The sequence below is a fragment of the Schistocerca nitens genome, chromosome 1 (genome assembly GCF_023898315.1).
Source record: "Schistocerca nitens isolate TAMUIC-IGC-003100 chromosome 1, iqSchNite1.1, whole genome shotgun sequence".
In the NCBI taxonomy this organism is placed as follows: Eukaryota; Metazoa; Arthropoda; class Insecta; order Orthoptera; family Acrididae; genus Schistocerca; species Schistocerca nitens.
The window spans coordinates 234,173,470-234,199,024 of NC_064614.1; the positions used below are offsets into that span (position 1 = coordinate 234,173,470).

General features: G+C 39.6%; 1 protein-coding gene across 2 annotated transcripts in view; it reads right to left on the reverse strand.

Moving 5' to 3' along the window:
* Nucleotides 1-22,214, reverse strand: part of LOC126246465 (terpene synthase) — a 42,857-nt gene extending 20,643 nt beyond the window's left edge. The window contains exons 1-4 of one of the 2 annotated variants that reach the window (XM_049948398.1): nucleotides 21,980-22,214; nucleotides 18,828-18,982; nucleotides 18,561-18,754; nucleotides 8,998-9,137 (exon numbers count right to left, since the gene is read on the reverse strand). In XM_049948398.1, the coding sequence (XP_049804355.1) occupies nucleotides 8,998-9,137; nucleotides 18,561-18,754; nucleotides 18,828-18,982; nucleotides 21,980-22,045 (555 nt within the window). In that variant the 5' untranslated portion in view covers nucleotides 22,046-22,214. Of the gene's footprint in view, nucleotides 1-8,997; nucleotides 9,138-18,488; nucleotides 18,755-18,827; nucleotides 18,983-21,979 lie in introns of both variants that reach the window. The other variant, XM_049948397.1, reaches the window with a different exon arrangement.
* Nucleotides 22,215-25,555: the final 3,341 nt, after the last annotated feature.

Sequence of the window (25,555 nt, forward strand, 5' to 3'; positions counted from 1 at the left end):
GCGGAGATTGAGGCCTGGTGGGTAACGGGAAGAGAGGATATATTGAAGAGCAAGTTCCCATCTCTGGAGTTCGGATAGGTTGGTGTTGGTGGGAAGTATCCAGATAACCCGGACGGTGTAACACTGTGCCAAGATGTGCTGGCCGTGCACCAAGCCATGTTTAGCCACAGGGTGATCCTCATTACCAACAAACACTGTCTGCCTGTGTCCATTCATGCGAATGGACAGTTTGTTGCTGATCATTCCCACATAGAATGTATCACAGTGTAGGCAGGTCAGTTGGTAAATCACGTGGGTGCTTTCATACGTGGCTCTGCCTTTGATCGTGTACACCTTCTGGGTTACAGGACTGGAGTAGGTGGTGGTGGGAGGGTGCATGGGACAGGTCTTACACCGGGGGCGGTTACAAGGATAGGAGCCAGAGGGTAGGGAAGGTGGTTTGGGGGATTTCATAGGGATGAACTAACAGGTTACGAAGGTTAGGTGGACGGCGGAAAGACACTCTTGGTGGAGTGGGGAGGATTTCATGAAGGATGGATCTCACTTCAGGGCAGGATTTGAGGAAGTTGTATCCCTGCTGGAGAGCCACATTCAGAGTCTGGTCCAGTCCCGGAAAGTATCCTGTCACAAGTGGGGCACTTTTGTGGTTCTTCTGTGGGAGGTTCTGGGTTTGAGGGGATGAGGAAGTGGCTCTGGTTATTTGCTTCTGTACCAGGTCGGGAGGGTAGTTACGGGATGCGAAAGCTGTTGTCAGGTTGTTGGTGTAATGGTTCAGGGATTCCGGACTGGAGCAGATTCGTTTGCCACGAAGACCTAGGCAGTAGGGAAGGGACCGTTTGATGTGGAATGGGTGGCAAACGAATCTGCTCCAGTCCGGAATCCCTGAACCATTACACCAACAACCTGACAACAGCTTTCGCATTCGGTAACTACCCTCCCGACCTGGTACAGAAGCAAATAACCAGAGCCACTTCCTCATCCCCTCAAACCCAGAACATCCCACAGAAGAACCACAAAAGTGCCCCACTTGTGACAGGATACTTTCCGGGACTGGACCAGACTCTGAATGTGGCTCTCCAGCAGGGATACAACTTCCACAAATCCTGCCCTGAAATGAGATCCATCCTTCATGAAATCCTCCCCACTCCACCAAGAGTGTCTTTCCGCCGTCCACCTAACCTTCGTAACCTGTTAGTTCATCCCTATGAAATCCCCAAACCACCTTCCCTACCTTCTGGCTCCTATCCTTGTAACCGCCCCCGGTGTAAGACCTGTCCCATGCACCCTCCCACCATCACCTACTCCAGTCCTGTAACCCGGAAGGTGTACACGATCAAAGGCAGAGCCACGTGTGAAAGCACCCACGTGATTTACCAACTGACCTGCCTACACTGTGATGCATTCTATGTGGGAATGACCAGCAACAAACTGTCCATTCGCATGAATGGACACAGGCAGACAGTGTTTGTTGGTAATGAGGATCACCCTGTGGCTAAACATGGCTTGATGCACGGCCAGCACATCTTGGCACAGTGTTACACCGTCCGGGTTATCTGGATACTTCCCACCAACACCAACCTATCCGAACTCCAGAGATGGGAACTTGCTCTTCAATATATCCTCTCTTCCCGTTACCCACCAGGCCTCAATCTCCGCTAATTTCAAGTTGCCGCCACTCATACCTCACCTGTCATTCAACAACATCTTTGCCTCTGCACTTCCGCCTCGACTGACATCTCTGCCCAAACTCTTTGTCTTTAAATATGTCTGCTTGTGTCTGTATATGTGTGGATGGATATGTGTGTGTGTGCGCTAGTGTATACCCATCCTTTTTTCCCTCTAAGGTAAGTCTTTCTGTTCCCGGGATTGGAATGACTCCTTACCCTCTCCCTTAAAACCCACGTCCTTTCGTCTTTCCCTCTCCTTCCCTCTTTCCTGACGAAGGGTTATCTGGATACTTCCCACCTACACCAACCTATCCGAACTCTGGAGATGGGAACTTGCTCTTCAATATATCCTCTCTTCCCGTTACCCACCAGGCCTCAATCTCCGTCTGGGTAAACACAAATCCTAATGATATTCATGAGTGTCCTTTACATGCTAGTAAAGTGACACTATGGAGTGGTGTTCCATCACATGCGATTATCAGACCATATTTTTTTTTTCAAATGAACACGGAAACACAATAACTGTCAACTCCGACTGTTATGAACTTTTGTTAGACCTGAATTGTACAACTTTCCAAACGTTCAAGAAGACTGGTTTCAACAGAACGGAGTGACATCACACACTGCACGGCAATCAATGGCATATGTGTAAGAATTGTTTGGTAACTGTGTGATCTCATGATTGAATAACAGTCCCTGGCCCTCTAGATCACTGGATATATCCGTTTGTGATTTTTTCTTGTAGGGCTACCTCGAGAGCAAAGTCTATACGACTCGACCAAGAGCCCTGGATGAGTTAAAACAGAGAATTCGGAATGCAATTCACAGTATCCCAGCTGAGATGTTGCAGCAGTCAATGAGGAATCTCAACAGCAGATTTCACGAATGTATTCGTACAGGAGGACGCCACCTAAAGCATGTAATTTTTAAAAATGATAAATGCCATCAATGTTTCGTACATGGCAAAGTTGTAAGGTTTCAGAATGTAAGGTTTCAATTACTATGAATGCAATTTCTTTCCTTCATCACTTCTAGTTTTATTAGATTGTGGAAATGTTCCCGTTTTCCTGTGTCATCCTGTATTATAATGTCCAATTATTGTTATATCATTTCAATTCATCAATGTTCAATCAATTACATTTCACAATATTGACTGTTTCACCTCTACACTTATATTCAACAAGACAGTTATTGGTGCGTGCTGCAGTATAGTTCTGGTGGTGGTTACAAATGATGTGCTGAATTTGATCTGCCATGAAGTCCTAAATCAAATCACAAAGCCAGTCTGACATTCCACTAGGTTTCATTCTGTTCACTAACAGTGCAGGCCATTATCAAATACCTTCAAGAGCTCAGGGAACATGGCATAAACCTGAGTCCCATTATGTAAATGTAGATTATCCACAGTGCTCTGGTTCTCAAGGATGAACAGAGGGCACCGAATTCCAAGATGTCTGTTTGAAAAAATAAGTGTTAATTTTTCTGTAGGAGTCTTAACGCGTGAGTATTAAAAAAAAAAAACCATGTTACATAATCCAGCAACAGATCGATGTTAGAAGCATAGGTGAATAAACAGGTTCTTCTGTCTAATGACATTCTTGAACTTCTGACCACATCAGTTCTGAGTAAGACTTCAAAGCTTTCAATGATTAGCATCACTGTCTCCGCCAAGAGCAGCTGAGTGCTGTGGCTACTGCTGTTGTGGCATTATGTAGCAAAGCAATAGCTTCTAACTGGTCAACAGACATTATAATTACATCATTACATAATTACAGCAAGCTGCATTAGTGGCACCACCGCTCGCATGGGAACATAAAAAACTCAGTCTGTTTCTCTGTTTCTTCTCAGTATTGAGCTCAGTCCACACACCACCAAGATTGTTTCCACTATCCCAGATGAAGTTGTTCTCTCACATTCTAATTTAATTTAATTTTTAATTAATCTGGCTCTATTTTGTCCATCTGCATGTTATTATTACGTAGATGACATGTTTATGGAATGACCACATGGTGTCAAAGCTCTTCAGCACTGCCTTGAGCCCAAACATCCAGTAGACTGGGGAGACAAAGAGAGAAGGAAAGTTGCTATTTTTAAATGTTCCGGAACAACAAACATGAGATGGGCAACTCAGCCACTCTGTACTGCAAGCTGACAGATACCGATCCATACTTCAGAGTGTAAGCCTCCAGCCATCCAGTCCAGAAGAAAGCCATTTAAATGCACTGGCATACAAAGATAAAACTGTTTGTGATGAGGATCACTTGGATTCCAAAATGAATCATCTGTAGTATGTGTTCTGACTGAATTTCTATGGGGCCTGTGATATAAAGTTGGCACTCTCCAAGAAACAGAAATGTGGAAACACTGAAAAATCACATGATGATTTGTTTACTGTGATCCTTCATTTCTGCAATAATACGTATAGTAAAACAGGCAGGGTCCTAGTAATAGTCCTAGAATTAAGATCTATTTGGGAAATGCTACAACTGGTTAAGGCCAGTCTCAGCCTTGGGGTCACTAGGATTTATAATACCCCCTGTGTGTGTGGAAGCATTGGGAAGCCCATCTGTATCATTTGCAAATGCTTTATACAGCATCAACAGGAGATTTTTAAAAAAATCACGAATTTGAGAAATCAGCAGTTGCTGAACACTACATCAAAAATAAGCACAAGATACTGTTTGAAGACAGTTTTGTCCCAGGCTTATACATACTGTGTTTCTGTTATTAAAGATGCTTAGAAATTAGAACATCTAAGACTAAGTTTATCAACATACACCAAACATTTAGAAGCTGTCCATGCGCTCTATATGGCCACGAAGGGAGCAGCTAGATGCTTTTGACTAAGAAAATGTGGTACTCATTGAAATCTTGAGGTTTTATCTTGAACTAACACGTCATGAAGCCTGAGAATGTTTTATCCAAGAACGTCATTCTCAGGAGTGTTCTTTCATATGATCTATACAGAATCTTATATATGTGGATTGTGATTAAAATCTGCTACAGTAAAGGAAAGAATGTTAACTTAGACAGGATCGAAATCACCTATTCAATTGCTTATTAATACTGGTGTTGGAACAGACAATGACAAAAAGAATGCCAAAGTACTGAATTCAGTTTTCCAGAGTTGTTTTCCTGTGGAAAATTGTTATATGGTTTCTCTAACAATCTTCATATGATTGGCAAAAGGCAACTTCTGAGATAAGTTACTGCAGAATAGAAAATTGATGGACACTGTTTAACAACTGGAATTGGCTAGCACATAAATCACTGTCTCCCTTTAGTGCAGTTCAATTTGTGGCCCTCATGTCCTCTAATCTTTTTCCAAGTAGGCCTATGTTTCTCATGACCTTAAGGGAAATCAACAGCTGTGACTCATGGATAAAGTTCAAAAACTGGCAAAGCTTTCTTTCAATTTTGTCTACTTCTCATAGCAAACACCATGCAATGCTTAATCTCTCTTCTTACTTCATTACAATGTTCACTTTCTAACACAGTTACATTTTTATAATTCCTTATATGTCAGAGTATTTGCTAAACCACCTTAAGCATATTTTGGATGTGAGCCAACTACATAAACATGGTTCGTGGGGTCTGCATAATTTTTCCGATAACAGAACCAATCTTACTATGACATTGCTATTAGGTGCTGTGTGTGAGACCAATCAGTGAAGTCAGTAAACTTCATGTAACGTAGCAAGACTGATCACACTGGTATGCTGCTGTTCAAAATATCAAGTCACCGGTAACATCATTATTGAAAATATTTGTCACAGCTTGTAAACAAATATTATTAAATGAAGAGTTTATGTTACTAACAACTTTTAATCACTGTTTGTAATTTTAAACTTTATTTTCTTCATATTTTTGTAATAGTATATTTTTCCTTACATTTATTGTAATATATTGAGGCCACAGCTTTATTGATGAGGATGCACGAGTAGCATCACTCCGAATTTGAGCATCTTAGGCTGCCTTCACACTTTGTGCCAGGATGGTTCGGGATGTACTGGATCGGCCTACGTCTCACCAGCACAAGCTACCATCCGGAGTATTCATCCAGGGTGTTCACACTGCTCACTGGGCCAAGGCAGCGGACAGGAGGGAAATCCACTTCTCCGATTTTCACGTTTTAAAAAACTGTTGACGATATATAAGGCTACACCACACTGTTTTACAAATTTGCTTTTTCCTTACAAGTTTCACTTCCCTTATGAAAAAAGAAAACATTTTCATTTCATGTGAATTTTTAGTTCCATAACATTTCTCAATTGATTCTGCAGAAAGTGTGAGGCTAAAAAAATCTGAATTTTTTACACATGATAGCGTAGCATCTTAGCTTCTTAATAAGCCCTTCCCTTTTCACAACCCATGAGTCAATCATTGTGAAATGATGCTATTTGTGAAGCATGTGCACTTTAATCACAAATCTTGAATTAAACTCTAAGAGCACATAGCTTACTTTTCAATAAGTTTTTCAACATACATTACTGCAAGTGAAATATAGCTAGAAGTACAAAACAACTTTTGAAATGGCAGGGACACTTATCTGTCTCCTTTCACAAGAAAATGTGAGTTATTCAGTGGTTTCAATGCTGCAATCACAAGCCTATGGAGCTTGCACAGGTTTGGTGTAGTTTGAACACTACATGATGGAAAAGCAAATTACTAGCAATCAATGCAGGCCTAATATTGAAACCTCATTTGATTTTATTCATCCATGTTCAGCCAATTCCAAATCCCTTAAGTTTTCCCTCAGCAACACCCGATTACACTGGACAGTCATCTGATATGGTTTTACACAACAGACCACATTTTGCGGTATAAAAGATTGGCTATTATTTGTTGTCCATACCCTACAATTAGTAGAATGCACACTTTGTATATGGAACTAGAAGAGAAGAAACTTAACTGCGGATGGACTATGATAAAAGCCTGCAACATTCTACTTAATTGCTTTCTAGTTGGAGACAAATAATGGCAGACGCCAAAAAATATAATTGTATTTATAGATACTTCTACAGCTAAGTTCACTAATATGTAACAATTTCCTTTTTGAAATTTTAACTTTTGCTTTTCTGGGAGTGTAATCTCACAAGTTGCAAATAATTTTGTCAATTTTTTTTTTTATTCCAGTCTTTGATAACAATATCGATTGTTTTGACGACAATCGGTTTCAGTCAATAATGACCATCCTCAGATCTTTTCTACACCATGTCCTAAAGTGATAAGGCTATAATGGCATTGTCAAAACATATAGTCAGCACAGCATCATCACATAGTAGTAGCCAGTAGCAATAATGACTGTGAGGACAATGTGGCCTATAGTGGCCTATTTTTCTTAGTTTTTAATTATTCCCTAGCCAGTCTTACGGTGATTTGGAAGCAGTGTGGTATGAGCAAGAAGCTTCCCCACAGTTATGGGTCTTGACTTGTTGGAAACAAGCAGGTTGGTTATTTCAGAGAGAAAAGATTAATTTGGAAAGGCTATCAATGTCAGCCACAACTTCAAAATTATACAGGGAATTTGAACAGTGTTCAGTCAGTTTAACTGTACTGGAGTTTCCTTAGGAAAATATGATGACCATATTTAATGTTGAACAATGACATGTGTACAGAACTTCCCCTTTCAAATGTCTGTTGTTACCCAGTTCTCCTCATTAGCTACTGTAAAGTTAACTCCCTTATTCTGGCCTCACTGAGAATGCTATTCTCCCTGACCTTACCTAGCCTCTGAGTAAGTGACAGTGATTCTGAAAATATGGGATTTACTATCCTCATCTCTTTGTACTGTAAGCAGCCTTTTCTGAATAGAAACTTATTACGTATTGCCTTATTAAGCTAGTTTTGGTCTTGATAGGTATTTATTATTTTTTTGGTTGGTTGGTTGGTTGGTTCGGGTGGGGGGGGGGGGGGGGAGACGACCAAACAGTGAGATCATCAGTCCCTTCAGATTCAAGAAGGATGGAGAAGGAAGTCAGTCATGCCCTTTGAAAGGAACCACCCTGGCATTTGCCTAAACTGATTTAGGGAAATCACAAAAAACCTAAATCAGTACGGCTAGACATGGATTTGAACTGTTGTCATCCCAAATGCGAGTTCAGTGTGCTAACAATTACGGTACCTCACTCAGTAGTGCATTTTTGTTTTATTAACTTTTAGGAAGAACATCACCAACACGCTTAGCTGCAAGTCCATTCTTGTTTGCTTGCCTGTCTATTAGATCATGTATTAGATCACTGATGTTCAAAGATGGTGCTGGAGGCAAAAACAGTACTTTTAACTGTTACTGAGTTATTCACGATTAGAAACATGTTGTAGGCTGGCTAGGCTGTTCCAACATTGCTCCATGGGGCAAGGGCCCCCAAGGTTGCCCCTCAATGTGCTTACAGGCAGAGACAGGTAGTGTAGGCTAACTGCCAGATGGCTGTACTGAACACATTTTGCGCAAGCTGTCTCGCCATCCCTGACTGTATACAACTGTATACTCTATGGTCCAGCTGCAAAATGTCCCGCACATTAATTGTTTACCCACCCTTGCCCACCTATGCCTGTGTCTGCTGGTGGGCATGTGAGCTGGAACAGCCTAATTAGGCACTGTATCTGTTAGCTACCTATTATGAGACAGCCTTAAACATATGAGCCTGAAAATATGAATAAAGAAGCTCAGTGCTCTAAAAATGAGATTTCACAATACTTCTACATTTACAATTGTTGATAATTTGAATTTTCCTTCAAATGTCAATTTTTATTTATTTATCAGGGAAACAAAAGACAACTTCTTTGCTTACACACATCATTTCATGAGATTAAAAAACAGATAAACAAATAAATAAATGAACACTAACAAATGTTTTTTGATCATAACATACAGACAAAAAGAGAGAAGGGGTATACAATGTAAACTTTCACGGCCGGTATTGTCCTCACTTAAAACTTCCGGGCTGATAGGCCGTGGTCGAAGTATAAAACTGTCTCCTGACGTTTCGTCTCCGACTGCGTGAGACATCCTCGGAGGTAAAGCGGCAGTTCGCCGCTTTACCTCCGAGGACGTCTCCCGCAGTCGGAGACGAAACGTCAGGAGACAGTTTTATACTTCGACCACGGCCTATCAGCCCGGAAGTTTTAAGTGAGGAGAGAGAAGGGGATTTGTTATGTAACTATGAAAATTTATGTTGCTGTGATACACATTTCTGATAAGCGTGTATCATTATAAAGAGGAGAAAATGGTTATATAATTTAGGCAATGAACATCAACAAAAGTCATATTTTTCTTTACTGTAGTTACATGACAGTTCTATTATTATCCAAACACATAAATTCCTCTTACCTCTTGTAAGCACAGATTGCAGTAATCATCCCTTATTTGGAAGTATAATCCTAATACAGCAGCCAGTTTTGTGAAGTCAGCTTTGTTTTCACTAAAGAGCTGCATCAACCTAATTGCAAGCATAAATAATCCACCAGTTTCTGTAAAATAAAAAAAAAAAAAAGTTTATCTAGCTTCATCCTGAAACTATTACTCTAATGAAAGCCAACTTTTAAAATGTATAAATAGTAACACAAAGCATTACAGAACAAACTTAATTTTGTTTCTTTGCATAGCACAATTTATAAATGCCATGTACACATGAAACAGACTTAGATTCATAGAGAATTTATGTTTTTTTTTCTACCTAAAGGTAATGCTCATTTTACAATTCGTGCATTTTTATTCATACATTTTACTCTGATGTTGCTTCAAACTAGTCCGCAAAAGCAGTTACAGGACAAATCTTATATATAACAACAAATGTTCAGTTGGGCATCACTTTAGTCAACTAGGCATGACTGCTGCTTTTCTCCAGTCACAAAATAGTAGACAATAATTCACTAAACAGGTGTCATTCAATTTTCAGAGGACAGGATGCTATAGCTTGGAGACGGGTCCTGTTAATTTTCAATATGACAAATATTCTATGAATACAATAAGTATAGGGCTTGATGAAATGGAACAAAATGAGTGCAAATAGTGGACTCTGAACCATGGTCTCAACCCACCACCCACCTCACCACCTCTGGGATAAGATATAAAAAGACAGTGACACATTAATCAACCTGAAAACAGCTACACAGCTCTTCACAGTATTGCATGGAAAATGAAGAAAACATCTTCAGAAATCTACTAAATCTCCACAAAACCTTACCTAGTACAGTAGATGCTATAAATGGAAAATGTGGATCTACACCGGAAAGTACAGCAGCCACAAATCCAAACATTAATATGTAAGTTAGGTACTTTACTAGCAGTGGTCCTACTGAAGGAATAACCTCTTTCCTTTCTTCTGATCTGAGAAGTAGCATACCCAGCAACTCAAAAACCATTATAACTTTCCACACTAGCAAAGGATTACTATATGTGAAAGTCATGTTGACTGCCACAAACTTATTCTAATATAGACTGAGAATTAAAAGTTCTGGTTCAATATTTATAAGTGAACCCACACTTAACATGATAATTTCTCAGGTGGCTGATTATGTTCAGGTAACAAGACACCAATGGCCATATTATTTAAACAAAAAAGAATTAGGAAATACATGTCCAGGGAATGAAGTTTTGTCTAAACCTGAAATACAGGGTGAGGCAGTGAAACGGCACGATTTTGTAAAACCACCAAAGATTTATTTACAAGTAAAATCATAATAGTTGAACATGGATCTCAAGTACAAGAGTGGAAATTAAAGATTTAACTTAAAAACAATCATTTTTTAAATATGGTGTCAGTGAGGTGTCGTCCTTGGTTTTGCACACATTGTCTAAGCCTGAGATGAAATTGTCCCATGACGTTTCGTAGCATCTGTACTGGAATGTTGTTAATTTCCTGTCGAATTCGCTCCTTCAGGTCTTCTTTTGTTCTTGGTGGATTTTCCTGGAAGACTTTGCACTTGAGCAGTAGCTTCAAAGGTTTTAACCCAAAGGAGAATGGCTTTCCTTGATGGCACGGGAGCCCGTGGCGGCAGGTTGAATTCACGACGAAAGGCGCGTTGAGCACCAACCACACTATCCGCGTTTTTGTAATATGCCTTTACGGCATATGCACGTTGCGCACTCGACCAACGCTCCATGGCTACTGAAACTTCCACCACTCTAGACGCCCAAGGTCACTTCCCCCACTCTCGCAACCCCCCTCCGCGCCCGACAACCACTATCGAAATCGTGCCGTTTCACTGCCTCACCCTGTAGATGTAGTGCCTGCAAAAAAGTGAAAGTTTATATTTCAGTTTTGTCTAATTAATCAGGCCAGAACAAATCAGATTACATCTCTGACACATAAAGAGAAATTTGTCAGTTCTTTCTTTGGTCGACATAAAATTACAACAAAGATTGAAATGCTGTTATGTACTGTTATAGCTGACTCATCTGTAACATGAGCTCTGGAACTTTTCTGTAGTGAAAATATTTCCACAATGACAACTCAAGGGGTGCTCAATGCACTGAATGCCCACCTCTGTAGTTAAGTGGTCAGTGTGACTGTTATGCAAAGGACCTGAGTATGATTCCCACTACTGCTAGGGATTTTTTGTCAGCAGGAGGACTGGAACAAGGCGCACTCAAGTCTTGTGATGGCAACTGAGGAGCTACTTGGGCAGAAAAAAATTGAGGTGGCTCAAAGGGATTGGAAATTGGCAATAGCTGGGAGAGCAGTGAGTTGACCCCGTACCCCTCCACATCACACCCAAATGGTGCCATTGGTGGAGGCTGACATGGCAACTGGTCCATGCTGAATAGCCAGTTAAGATCAGTCTGCAGAGCTTTGCTTCCTTTTTTAATGCATTGAATGAAAGATCAATGAAACATGTTGGTTTCATTTGAGTGACATTGCATGAATTACACTTAATTTGAAGGATGAAAGCAATATTTGTGAGATATCTTCAGATTCAAAAGAGCTTCAGTGTGGTATTGCACCAAATCAAGGAAAACCATTAGACTATGTACTGAGAAGGTGTCTTCCAAGCAATTTAATTTGAAATCACAAGTCATCCTCACTCTCAACCAAAGAACAGCAGTGAACCACTTTCCTTGAAAACAAAATATAATTCAACATCACTGTTTAGACTGGTTTGATGGCTTTGTCCACTTCCTTCCATCTGGTATTAATATTTTCTCATTGACTACTTGCTACGGTAAATCCCTCAAAATCCTAAATATTCAACTTTTTGTTCTTCTAATGTTGTTCTCTCTGCAGCCAGATTGCTGTCTTGTGTGACTTATGAACTTGTGCCATTAACTTGACTCCTCACATTAAGGGTTTCCATATTGTTCTACATCTGCACTGTCTAAATATTTTCGAAAAACAATGAATTATTTAGAAATTTTTATAATCTATAGCTACTTATATACTCCGCACACCACTGTATATTGCACTGTGGAGAGTAGTTCACACCTGTATTAGTGATCTTCTGTCCTACAACATTTGCATTTCATATCACTTCTTACTAGGGGACCCTCTCCATTTGGCATAACTGATTTTGTCCAAATTTATGGTATATGAAGAGCTTTGACAGAAATGAAAGTGAAAAAAGTGGGAGCTCCATGTGGCCAAGTGAGTGCTGGGCAAGGCATAAGTCATGTATGTTAGTGTACAGACTCCAGGCAATGGTTGGCACAGCCGAAAGAGTACTGAGTGGTACCCTAAGCATCATGGGATTGATTCCATATGCGGAAATATTTTCTTATTTTTGACTTTTACACTACTTACACTGCAAATAAACCAAAGTAATTCTCAATATTTATATTTTCACAAAATGCATGAAAAGGGTAATGAAAATCTGGGACTGCCATCATGCAGTTTTAAAGTGATTGCCCCAAATGCACTATGGTAGTGCAATCTTGTGATTTATATTTTTATTGTTAGATAAAGAATTTGATCAAAAACCTCAATAAATGTTTTTATCTCGGAGAGATGGGATTAATAAAATCACCCTCCTACCCCCAGTAGACTGCAACAAATACAGAGTTATTCTAAATGATGGACCCATTTTCAAAAATTTGTATGTATTCAAGTACAAGTCCAAAATGACAAAGCTTTATATCAATGAAAAGAGGAAGTTTCAAAGTTTTTGGCAGGCAGTGGCAGGCGGGCGGTGATAGTTTAAGAAGCAGCCGGTTATGTGAAGGAAGCCTCTATCAATCACTCTGAATGATCTGCGGGACCGGATCACTGCTGCCATGCACTCAGTAACACAGATACGTTTTCATGTGTGTGGGACAAGTTTGGCTACTGCATCGATGTTTGCCGTGCAGCCAGCGGTGCCCACACTGAACATTTATAATGTTTATCACATTTCTAATTATTAAATAACTATTAAAAACTAATTAATTACAAATTTAATAATTTCTTCAATTGAAATAAAACATTAAAAAAAAACTTTGAAACTTTCTCTTTTCATTGGTATAAAGCTTGTTCATTTTGGATTTGTACTTGAATAAATACGAAGTTTTGAAAATGGGTCCATCATTTAGAATAACATCAGGAATCCTCGGAAGGTCCACCCTTTGTCCTCAGAACAGCTGCACAAACTCTTGGCATTCTGGAGATAAGATTTTGTAGTGTTTTTGCAGTCCACAATGTCTGTAAACTATTCCACAGATCTTGTCAAGTTCATCCAACGTGAGTTCAATGGGATTTAAGTCAAGTGAATTATTTGGCCAAATCATATTTTTCAGTTCCCCACCTCCTCCTTTTCTGCTGACAGACCCTATGCACATTTAAAACCAAGTTAGGGATCGATGTCCTGCTATAGAACAAACCTGTGACCAGTAAGTCTCTGCCCAGATGTAACTGCATCGTTGATCAGTATTCTGTGATAACCTTTCTTCTTTAATGTTCCATTTATTCTCATTAGATCACCAACTTTATCACCCGGAAAACATCCCCACAGCATGATCAACCTTACATCATGCTTCACCATAGGTGTCCCACACTGACTCTTCATACATTCTCCATGAAGGCAGTGGACAAACATCCAACAATGGCTTCCAAATACGTCAAATGCAGATTTGTCAATGAAGAACATCTTGGACCATTGCTGCTCTGTCTAGTTTTTAAGTTGCTGTGCCCAATGACGTCTTCACCCTACTTTGTTTGCATAATACAGTTTCCTTTTAACTCCCAGTGTACCACTATAAATCTTGTTCGCAAAGATGCAGAAATTGGAGCTGCTTGTATACCATTTACATCCTCATGAGTTTCGAGAGTAGTCTGAGTCCTCTGATATTTACTCTGCACACATATGAATTGATTTCCCCTGTATGATGTTAGCAGTGGTCTTCCAAACTGTGAAACACTTGCATTGGCAGCAATTTGTTTGAAGAGCTGCAAACCATGGACACTAGATTGGGGTATGCCAACTTTTGTTGCTGTGGTCCTAGTAGAATAACTTTGCAGGTGCAGAGCTCCAATTACAGAATGTTTTTTAATTTCAGTCTCCTACTTCTGCCCCATTAGCAAGCAATATGGTATGAACCTGATCAGATACACAAACACACTGCTACATAAACACAATGGACATAAACTAACACCAAATGATTGCTACATGACACACTGCTACATAAACACAATGGACATAAACTAACACCAAATGATTGCTACATGGACAGCTGAAGGAATGACCTACTGAATGGAATTATCTTAGGCGCTGTTGTCGATACTCAACAGTGCCCCTCTATGCAAACAACCAGTCAAATACAAAAACTGAGGCGCTCAGTCTTTACACGTTTTTACTTAAAGTATTTTCTCATCATAATGGGGATATGATAGACTATTCAAAATGGTTTTAACCACAAATCCACAGTCGTGATAGGTGATCAAAAACTTTTGACCAATAGGGTAAATGGGTCATGCCTTGCCCAACTCGCGCCACAAAAGCATTTTTTTTCTAAATGCTTGACCGTCTAGAGCTTCCACTTCTGTCACTTCACTTCTGGCCAACCCCTGCAATTACTGTAAATTTGGACAAAACTGTTGATGATGAACAGGTGTGATGCATGCCCTTGTTAATATTACTCTTACATATTTGAATGGTTGGCCAGCCTTCTCTTATATATTTAAACAGTTGGACATCCTTCAAATGTCTGATACTAAACGTGTAATCAAATACTACTAGGTCCAGTCACTTTGTTACAGGCACAATGCAAGGTGAACCTGAACACGATCACAAAACTTTGGAAACTGTTCAGGAATATAATATGAGCATTTTGGTAGAACGATCCCGTGGCTGCCAGTGGCTCATAGCAGAATAACAACATAATTGTGATTTATTAGGTTTGTTGCTCCAATTACCTTTCTTATGATGAAAGTACCCACGCAATAGTGAAAACACAAAACAGAACAAGTTCAGATACAAAAGTAGTGTGATGTGGTTGCCATTACCAAAGGAACAGCTCAGTGTAGTGCTGTTCTGCTATTCTTCCATTGGCTTTAGTGAACCTATAAGTAAGGTGTGGAGCAGCCTATCTGCGCATTATGTGGGGGAGGGGGGGGGGGGACACAAGATGAGAACTGAGCAGTTCTAATTACAAGCTTTAAAACAAAGAGTAAAAAGTAAAGTGGATATTACTGTTGAGTGAACAGAACAAATCTATTTCCAAAGAACATACAGAGCACATACCACTAATATTTGAACTGCTGTGCAGACACAGTAGTTTCAATGCACAAGAGATGCAAAGACAAATGGTGGTAAGAAATCAAATTAATTCCAATTACTCTATAACAAGCCATGTGAGATCAAAGAGTTCCTCACACCAAAATACTCAGAAAATATCTCCAGAAAATCTCTGAACTGTTATTGATAAGAGTTTAGGTTCACACTATATTGCATTTATTAACATTTAAACACAGCTGCCATGTCTTTCTGAATTACCCTACAAACATCTAATGAGAAAATTTCCCTCCATATAACAGCTTCATCAGCATCTTGCAGTGTTTCTGGCCCTACATGATAAATTGTTGCCCTACAAAGACAACGTTAGGGGCCTTGGTACACAACAAGCAGAAAGATGTGTATGTTCAGTGAACTAGACAAAAAATTAGTAATGTTATATCTCAGTAAGGAACTTGAAAACTTTTAGCACAGGTCAGGAGCATATAGAGGAACTCTGGCTCAAGTTTAAAAGAATAGTTGACCAGACACTGGATAAATATGTACCCAGTAGAAAAGTTCATAATGGGAGGGAACCTCCATGGTACACAACCTCTGTAAAGAAACTTCTAAAGAAACAGAGGTTACTGCATAAGGTGTAAAATGAAGCACAGAACTATAGATAGAGAGATGCTGAATGAAACACACTTGGCTGTCAAGAAAGCAACGAGTGCTGCCTACAGTGATTACCACAGCAGAAAACTGTCAAATGACATTTCACAAAATCCAAAGAAATTCTGCTCATATGCGAAGGCTGTTAGTGGCACCACAGTTAGTGTCCAGTCCCTAGCAAATGAGACAGGAACTGAAGCTGAAGGTAGCAAAGCAAAAGCTGAAATGCTTAACTCTGTTTTCAAATGCTCCTTTACAGAGGAAAACCCAGAAGAACTGCCCCAATTTAATCCTCCTACCACTGAAAAGATGAATGAAATAAGTGTTAGTGTCAGTGGTATTGATGAACAGCTAAAATCATTAAAACTGAATAAAGCTCCAGGCCCTGATGGACTCACTGTCAAATTCTATAATGAATTTGTGGCTGAGGTAGCCCCTATTCTAACTATAGTCTATCATAGATCCCTTGAACAAAAAATGGCCCTGTTCTTGGAAAAAGGCACATGTCACATACCTCTACCAGATGGGTAGTAAATATGATTCATAAAACTACCGTCCAATATCCTTGACATAAATTTGTTGTAGAATATTAGCAAATATTCTGAACTTAAACATAATGAGGTATCTTGAACAGAATGACTTCCTCAATGGCAATCCGTATGGATTCTGAAAACATCGATCATGTGAAAACCAACTCACACTTTTCTCACATGACATACTGAAAGCTTTGGATCAAGGCAAACAGGTAATGCAGCATTTCTTGATTTCTGAAAAGCATTTGACTCGCAAGTAACATTATCCAAGTGCCACTCTCTGATTCCGATACACTGCAAATATGCTGCAGTCTAGGTCAAAATATGTGGCACACATTTTTTTATATGTGCCAATATGGCCGTTGAAATGGTGAAAACCCTCCCAAAGAAACTGCAGTTGTCATCTTTCTGAGCACACAGTTGAAAGAGTAGGAGATATAACAAGTTGCTACTGTACTTTACAACTGTGCATCACATTTTTAAACATTTTGAAATATTTCGAAATCCTCCCCTCACCTCAAAGTTTTTGAAATGGTAAAAAGTTAATGTGTAGTAAACCTAACAGTATATCCGACAACAAATTCAACCATATATGATAAAGTTACACCCCGAAGTTGCAGTAGTCAGATAGTTGGAAGGACATGTGCACTCTGTCCACCACCGTATGGCGCTTGCCACACATGGAAATATAGTGTTGGTTGCAATTTCACAGTGCAACCATAAAAGATGGGCTCCTGAAAAATTTAACTGAAAAATAAGGTCTCACACTCTGCTGAGTCCGGGTATAACCAATGTGAAGGTAGCGAGAGGCTATTCCCGTTTTGTTTTTTCGTGGTCTTTGTTTTAATTGTTTGTCATTTGTTTTGTTTCATTTCTTTGGTTGTTTGACATCTATTTTGTTATTTTATGATATTTAGGTTGTGTTGCATTATTTTTGATAGTTGATGCAATAATGAGGGGGCGTTGTATTATCTATTGCAAAGATGTGCTGCATACACAAACACACTGTGCACCACACACACCTGATTATTGGAATATTATTACACAGTTTACAACATGTATCACAATTTTAAAGAAATAATTATCAGGCTTTTCTGTGATGTATCTGTTCTTGAACCAACGCATACCTAAACATGTTCACAAATCAAGTAGATGAGAACTGATTATGAATCAAAGATTGAAGTTTCAGGATATTATTCCTAAAGCGCCATATAGTACTAGTACAGCAGAGAGCTGTTTTAGAAAATTCTTCCACAGTTTGAAAGTGTGAACATCAAGATCAAGTGTGTGTGTGTGTGTGTGTGTGTGTGTGTTAATAGGGAAGTATAATAGAATGACTTGTTATTGCTCTAGTTGTTGAGAACAATCAATGCATGACACATATCAGATCTATATGAAAGTTTTAGTTCAATAAAAATGTTGAAAAAAAGAATCAGTTCTTCCGAAAATAATTAGTATTCAGACAGAGGTCCAAGCACTTAACAGTTAGCCACTGCCACAAATGAAGTTACAATAAAAAGAATTTGGACCACCATTGTATAGTTGTTCAACATAAAATTTTTTGACGATACCAGGATTTTTATCTGACTTATCACTTATTTCACCTTTGGCAATGGTTGTTAGTACAGAAAGTAATGTGTAAAGTCAATAACAGGGAGGGTAAGACAGTTCAAAGGTTGGAGGAAGGCAACAGCTTTCTATCTCTAATAGGACCATGCATAGTAAAGCACTGTGGTGTTCCAACAAATATTTGGCTAGAAGATTGTGTATTATAAAGAGTTATAGCATTAAAAATATTATACCCAATAAAAGTCAGCATCCTCCCATTATCTGCATTTGCTACTCTACATACTACTGTCATAGCTGACCTGAAGAGGTGTGCACTACCTAACAGAATTCTTCAACTAATTACAACAGTTTAATGAAAGTGTTGAGCAAACTACACTCATGCAAGTTATTTTTACTACTAAAAACAATAAATATAAATATTGCTTACTTCTGATAGTCATTTGTTTGTATTCTTCCTCTGAAGGGCAGGTGAAATTATCTCTCCAATAAAGTTCCATACCTTGCCCACGATGAAGCTCCAAAAGTTGCTCAGTGTAAACAGTGGTTGCCTCTGGGTGACCCAGCCCTAATACTCTCTCCAGAGCAATGAAGAAAACATAATTTGCTGCATTTATTGTGCTAGCTACCCCATAAATTGAATGAGCAACAGGGATTCCTCGCCTTAGCACAGAATTATCTTGAATGTCATCAATACTGAAAGAAAAGTTTTTACAGAATACTACTTTACACTGACTCATTTGCATTTTGTATTTTAAAGTACACTTACAGAAGACTTGAATTATGTAACATTTGAACAATGTCTCCAACAGCATTCAATTTATCAGCTGGTATTTTAAGCCAATAATTGAATGCGTGAGCTAATTTTGCTCTTATTTGCTTCCCTGGAACCTGTAGGATGTACTTGAATGGCTGCAATAATTTCTGAAAGGAAAATACCTTGTTAAACAACAATTTAACCAGTTTCAGTAACTTTAAAGCAAAAGTATGAAATACAATAAATTATCTTTCCCTTACTTCTCAATGGTGTAAGTTCAACTTTAAAATAGTAGGCCATACTTTTCAACTACTTTGTTTCACAGTTTTCTGAATATGGTGATATAAATTTATCTACTATTTTTATGTGGGTATAAATCAGTTACATATCTTATGATTGATACAGCTTTTACTGCTAAGCACTATGATACAGCTTTTATTGCTAAGCACCATGATGACTCCAAACGTTTACGAAACTTTCTGGTGCCAATTTTTTTTATGACATGTGGCCTATCATAATGACTGTCATGGTTTTAAAATAAAAGTACCCACAACAAAAGCCTAGATAAAACTTCTTTACTTGTAACTGAAGAAACTTATTCAACTTAAGTAAAATTTTGTGCGTGCTTTGTAAAAAACACAAAAATGTACATAATATGCACATAAAACAATAATTAATAAGAAATTTGGGCCAATGGATGGGTGCAATTACACCATCTGCTTTGAACAGTGACATACCTAAGTTGTGTTGCGTGATGACACTGAGGCGCAGGGCGTTAGAAATGGATTGTGTTTGCAAAGGATGTGTTGGAGTAAGTGGTGGCACACACTAAGAGTGTGGTGCTTATTTATAAATTGTCAGTGATGTTAGCATGGTACTAACCTCAGTGTTGTGTGTTACTTGATGTTGTGGGTGTTCGTTTTTTGTTTCTTTGGCAGTATGTTGTTTCAGTGTCATTAGTTATTGGCTACTGATTTATTTTTTATTTTGAAATCATTAGTTCGTGGCATTGTTAATGGTTTGAAAGCTGCCCCCCTCCTTTTTCCCCTATCTATGGATGGTACAATGAAGTTAAATAGTCATTGGTTGGTTGGCCACTTGGCGAAACATGCAAATTGACAACAGTGCATGGAAATGATGACACAGAGCCAAGTTTCTGCTCCTCAAACTGGGTACAAGTATAGGTGGCAATGTTTTTAGTGGATTTCAGTAATGGTTATTTTATTTGTGTGTGGGGGGGGGGGAGGGGGGAGAAGGGCCAGGGGGAGGTAACAGATATTATTGCTTTCCTTTGCGCTATACAGGTCAAATGAAACATTTGCTTCCAGATTTTTTTTGTGTTCATTTTGTTCAGTTTATTCTCGAGGATTTTGCGTTTATTTTTCAGTATTGTTTTAGAATGGTGACATCTTTACTCTATATTTAGATTGTCCCCACCCAAGACCCTCTACTTTCTGCCCATTAGTTTCATTTTATGGCTGAAGTGAAATGTTTTGCACAGTTAAATATCTCTGTTCATGGGTGTATTTGGTGAATTTACAGTAGCCGTATTGTATACACTGGGGACAGGGGTGTCCACCACCTTGAAGACGTCATAGGTCAAAGGTGACAGGTGGAATCGGACACTTCTGTCCTGCCAAAAATTCTGTTCTTCCCACAAATGTTAGAAAGTATAAAACATGGGACTTCCTCATCCTCAGATTCTTATCGGTGCCATTTCCTCATCTTAATGAATGTCATCATATTCAGTCAACATATTTCAGTTAAATGAAAATGTGCGGTTACAACAGCTGCCAAAGAAAAGTCTATTTTTAAAAAATTGTTTGACCCAATAAAAACACTAGTAATTATATAAAGTCTTTGTTAGACACAGAAATGCCAGTACCTTCATATTTTGATTACTGAAACAACGTTACTATGTACCAGCTCAAATGAATTTTCTGAACAAACAAAACTTTCCATACCTTCCAAGGGCAAAAACACAAGTCCTAATCCACATTTTAAAAAGTTATCCCCTGTTTACTCAATTTAAAACCAAACAATCAAAAATCAGTGACCTCAATATCATACATAAAAATCAAATTATGGAAGAAACTCGCTCATTCGATTCAGCCTTGCTTTCACAGTGGACATGGTGTCTGGTGCAACAGACATAAATAGCAGGAACGTGCTTTACCTTATTTACTTTGAATCCAAATTAGAAAGGGTTTAATTTTTTTTTTTTTGGGGGGGGGGGGGAGGAATTCATGTCACACTCATGAATCCTACTACTTCAGAAAAGAATCATTAGAAAAATGTGTTCTGCCTCTCCGAGAACATCCTGTCTCCCACTCTTCAAGAACCTAAAAATAATTAACTACCACTGCATTGCACTTATTTGATATCATCATCTTTGTACACCCTAGTGCTGGGGTAATGGAAGAAAACCATTTTAAACGTACATACAACACTAGACACAAAGAAACTTTCATGCTTCCCTACACATCGCCTAAAACTGTTTATCAACATACACCCAAGTATATGGGGAATGAACGTCTACAATAAACTCAAGGATAGAGACATGCTAAGCTTGGAGATGGGTTCACTGAAGCGAAAGGTATATGAACCTGTGGCTGAAAAATGCCATTACTCAGTTGAGTAATTTATGAACGATGAGATAATCATTTAACACTGTGAGTATTTAATACCATGGTGTTGTGTATAATACTGTGTGTACAAAATAAATTCTCTATTTTAAAAATTCTAAAGTCATTCAACGCGTCACGCAAGGCTGGCTGGTTAGTTTTATGTTCCATGAATCGTTTACATGATTAATCGTAGTGCGGAACAAGCCACTTTACATTCACATAACAAGTTTATCTGTAAACTTGGCTATAATGTGATCGGTTACAAGCCGTTGTTTACTTCTTTTACATAGATATGCGTCTGATGTTATGACACAATACCTCGCGATACAATAAGACCTACAGAATGACAACACACTTGTCACCATCATCAAGGATTATCATACTGTCCTATCCTGTTAACGTATGTTATGTGTGCTGTATATCATATTTTGGCCTACTGATTGGCACTGTTATTACTTCGATAAACCCTAAATCATTGTGAGCTGATCCTTGGATAAATAAACATAAATAAATGAAGAGGCATTCAGCCAAACTCACTTCATCTTGATCTCTTTCACCAGTTTTACTGTATGGCATTCCATTTTCTTTTTGGTGTCCGTCCATTCTTCTTCCAGCAAAAGGAACGAACAATACAGTATTTGACAGACGACTTCTTGTTTACATCACAGATTCGCCGGTATCAAAGATTATACATATTATATAGCTTGAGCGTCAAAGACATTGACAGGAATCACAGACCGACGCTCTGGTAGCGAACACTGTCCTGAATCGCTCCCGCACACACTATTTCACTGCGAGATAGTTTATCGTGTGCCTGTAGCGCATGCGCACTCGAGGCACGAGGCCGTAACGAAATCGCGTCATAGCCAAAGCATATGCGGAGCAGGGCAGTCCTGTTTTGTTCCGAAGCTTGTTACTGACAACATGTTTACAAAACGCTTTTCGTTCAGAGCGTAATGTAATCACATGTGACGTAACACATGTAGACTCTGCGTCATCATACGCGGCTTAGAGCATTAAATTGAGACTACGTATCACAATATCAAATGCTGCATAGCTACGAGAATGATTGGATAGATCATGGAATGGAAATCGAATAAAACTGGATGCTGAATTTCCATAGACGCTGTTCGTAATCTACCGTTATGGCAAAAATATTCTAATTACAGAAATATATTTCAGTGTCTTCCTACTACTTTGATATTAAAGTTAGAGGAGGTATTTCAAATTAGTATATTAAACAGTAACTAATCAAATAAAGAAACATCTAGATTAAACTGGCGTACCAATCACATTTACTTTCAAAAAAGAAAAGTAGCAGTGGAAAATTCTAAGAGAGAGATCGCCTACTTCTTGTATTACATCTATATGAATGTAAATGATAGTAAAGAACCAAAAAGAAATGTCCACCCTAGCCGTTCCTGTGAGGACAAAGAGCCAAGATAATTTAACCATGGCCTCTACAGAATCTTGCAGTGGCTTTGCCGAAGTGGTAACACCAGTTCCCCGAAGTTAAGGAAGGTGGGGCTTCGTTAGCATTCGGATGGGTAACTATCCGAGTCTGCTGAGTGCTGTTGGCAAGGGGGGTGTACTTGCGACCCCAATTGAGAATTATCTGATTGAGAATTAGCGGCCAGTAGAGCGGTGTGCTGACGGTATGTGCCTTCCGAAGCCTGTTAGGGCGGAGTTTAGTTCTATAGAATCTATCCTGAGCATAAAACTGTGAGATATCTAGGAGCAAGTAGTATGAACAGGGGAGGCCTCACAAAATGTGTTCTACATTTCATTAGTGGAAGGAAGAAATAAATAAGCTTTCTTGTAGTTAATTACAACAGCAAAGGAATGTAGGAGAGCAAGAATCATACTTGGTAATAACACAAAAACATAAGTAATGTCCACCAGGAAAACAGGTAAAGGATGAACTGTGAATATAGTTCCGTTGATTACTTCAAATACACCACAGTGTATGAGAGAAAATCACCCACAGCTAGGAAGGAAAGGTACATAATGCGATAATGGCAGTTCTGCAGTAGACTTTGTAATGATAACTTAGATAAAATTTTATATTCCTGCATAGTAATACGCACTATTCAAAATTAACCCTTCACTGCGCTGCTCTGCAGATGTGCAAAGCAAACATCCAACTCCTTTTGCATCGTTGTCCTTGAAGATTAAAACTCGAAACTGCCTTGCAGATTTGAAATGTTGTTTTATGAAAGTAACAGAAAAGAATTTGCTACTAGTATGAGCTACTGAGTTCATGACGTCGTGTGATTGGGCAATGTGCTCTACCACTGAGGAGTGTACATCCACCAGGAACAGGGCTCGAGCAGATCACAGGCACATAAAGAATTATACCGCTACCTCAGCATGCCGAACTATTATTGGCATCATATCCCTAAAAGTGCAGCTATGCAGGAACTGCTGACAGCTGATCAACGCGGCCCTGCTGTGATGGGACTCCCATGTGCTGGATGGATGCAGTGGGAGAAAGCTTTGCCGAAAACAAGTGGAAGTGGAAGTGACATTGCTCGCTCACCCAGTGTATGACCCTAAAGTGGGCATAGTTGTGGATGCTAGCCCGACCGCCATAGGCGCAGTGCTTCAGCAGTGCATCGCTGGTAGCTGGCAGCCACTCAGCTTCTTCTTATGAAATCAATACCTGTGGAGGCGGTAAAATACTTCCACCTGTCAGTAGAAGCCCCTTCCTTCATTATTTACACCGATCACAATCCCATCACTCACATGTTTTGTGTCAACAACACCAAATGTTCGCTACACCAATCCTGGCAGTTGGACTATACGTCGCAGATCTCCACAGACATTCACCAAATTTCCACAGTAGACAATACCATCACCGACTGCTTGTCCCACGCTTGTGCTGTTGTCTCTCCTCCTGTGAATTTTGAGGGCATTGTCCAAGAACAGGGGACAGACAAACATCTGGACAGCCTCTGCCATTAGGCCTCCAATGGCCTGTGATTTGAACTAGTGCTCATTCCTGGCTCCACCAGTAAAATAAGGGGCGACGTATCCGTAGGTACACACTGCCTGTTTGTCCCAGACTAATTCTAGCACAGTGTTTTTGACTGCACCCATGGAATGTCACATCCTGGTGTCAACAATACTGTGTTGCTGATCGCCGCACGTTTCATCTGGGCAGGATTCTGGAAAGACTCATGTCAATGGGCACACACTTCTACCGCATGTTATTATGCCAAAGTCAGGAGGCACATCGATGCATCAGTAGCGCCTTGCCTGATGAGACACACCACTTTTCGCATGTTCACTCTGTGCATGTCCATGCGCATGTCCACATGGATATTGTGGGCCCACTTCCTTTGCCCCATAGGAATGGTAGTGGTACCTGCTAATGACGGTGGACTATTTCACTCACTGGCTGGAGACAGCACCTGTAGCGGACATCACCACCGAGAGCATCGTCACTGCCCTTGTTGACACGTGGATGGCATGTTTCGGATGACCCAGTCACATCACAGCAGACCAAAGCCGCCAATTTTAGTGAGTGCTGTTCACACACATCGTACAACTGTGTGACGTTCATTTGCACAGAACCACTAGCTACCACCTAGCGTCTAATGGCATGGTGGAGCGGTTCCATAAGGGGCTGCAAGCCACCCTAACTTACCTTGACACTATCTGGACAGAAGCACTCCCAGTGGTACTTTGTGAATAAACTGCTGATCTCAACTACAGACAACAACTTGCCATTCCAGAGGATTTCATGTTGGAAGTAGCATCTTCAGAAGAGCTCAAAAACCCACTAGTGGTAGAACGTCTGTGCATCCATATGGCTGTCCTCTGACCATATACACCAATGTGACATGACACCAGCAAAATATTTGTACATGCCCATCTGCAGCGATTACATACACAATGTTGCCACCACTTCAGCTGCCCAACTCGGACCCACACGACGTGATCACCCGTGGCAAACAACATTCCACATCGAGTGTCAACAGAATTCTGACTAAAGCCCTGATCAACCAAATCAAGCCAGCTTACATCTTGTCCACTCCAGCAGCTGATCATTTCTTCAACACAGCTGAAGATGATGTGTTGACAGACAACACTTGCCCTTCTACCAGTCAG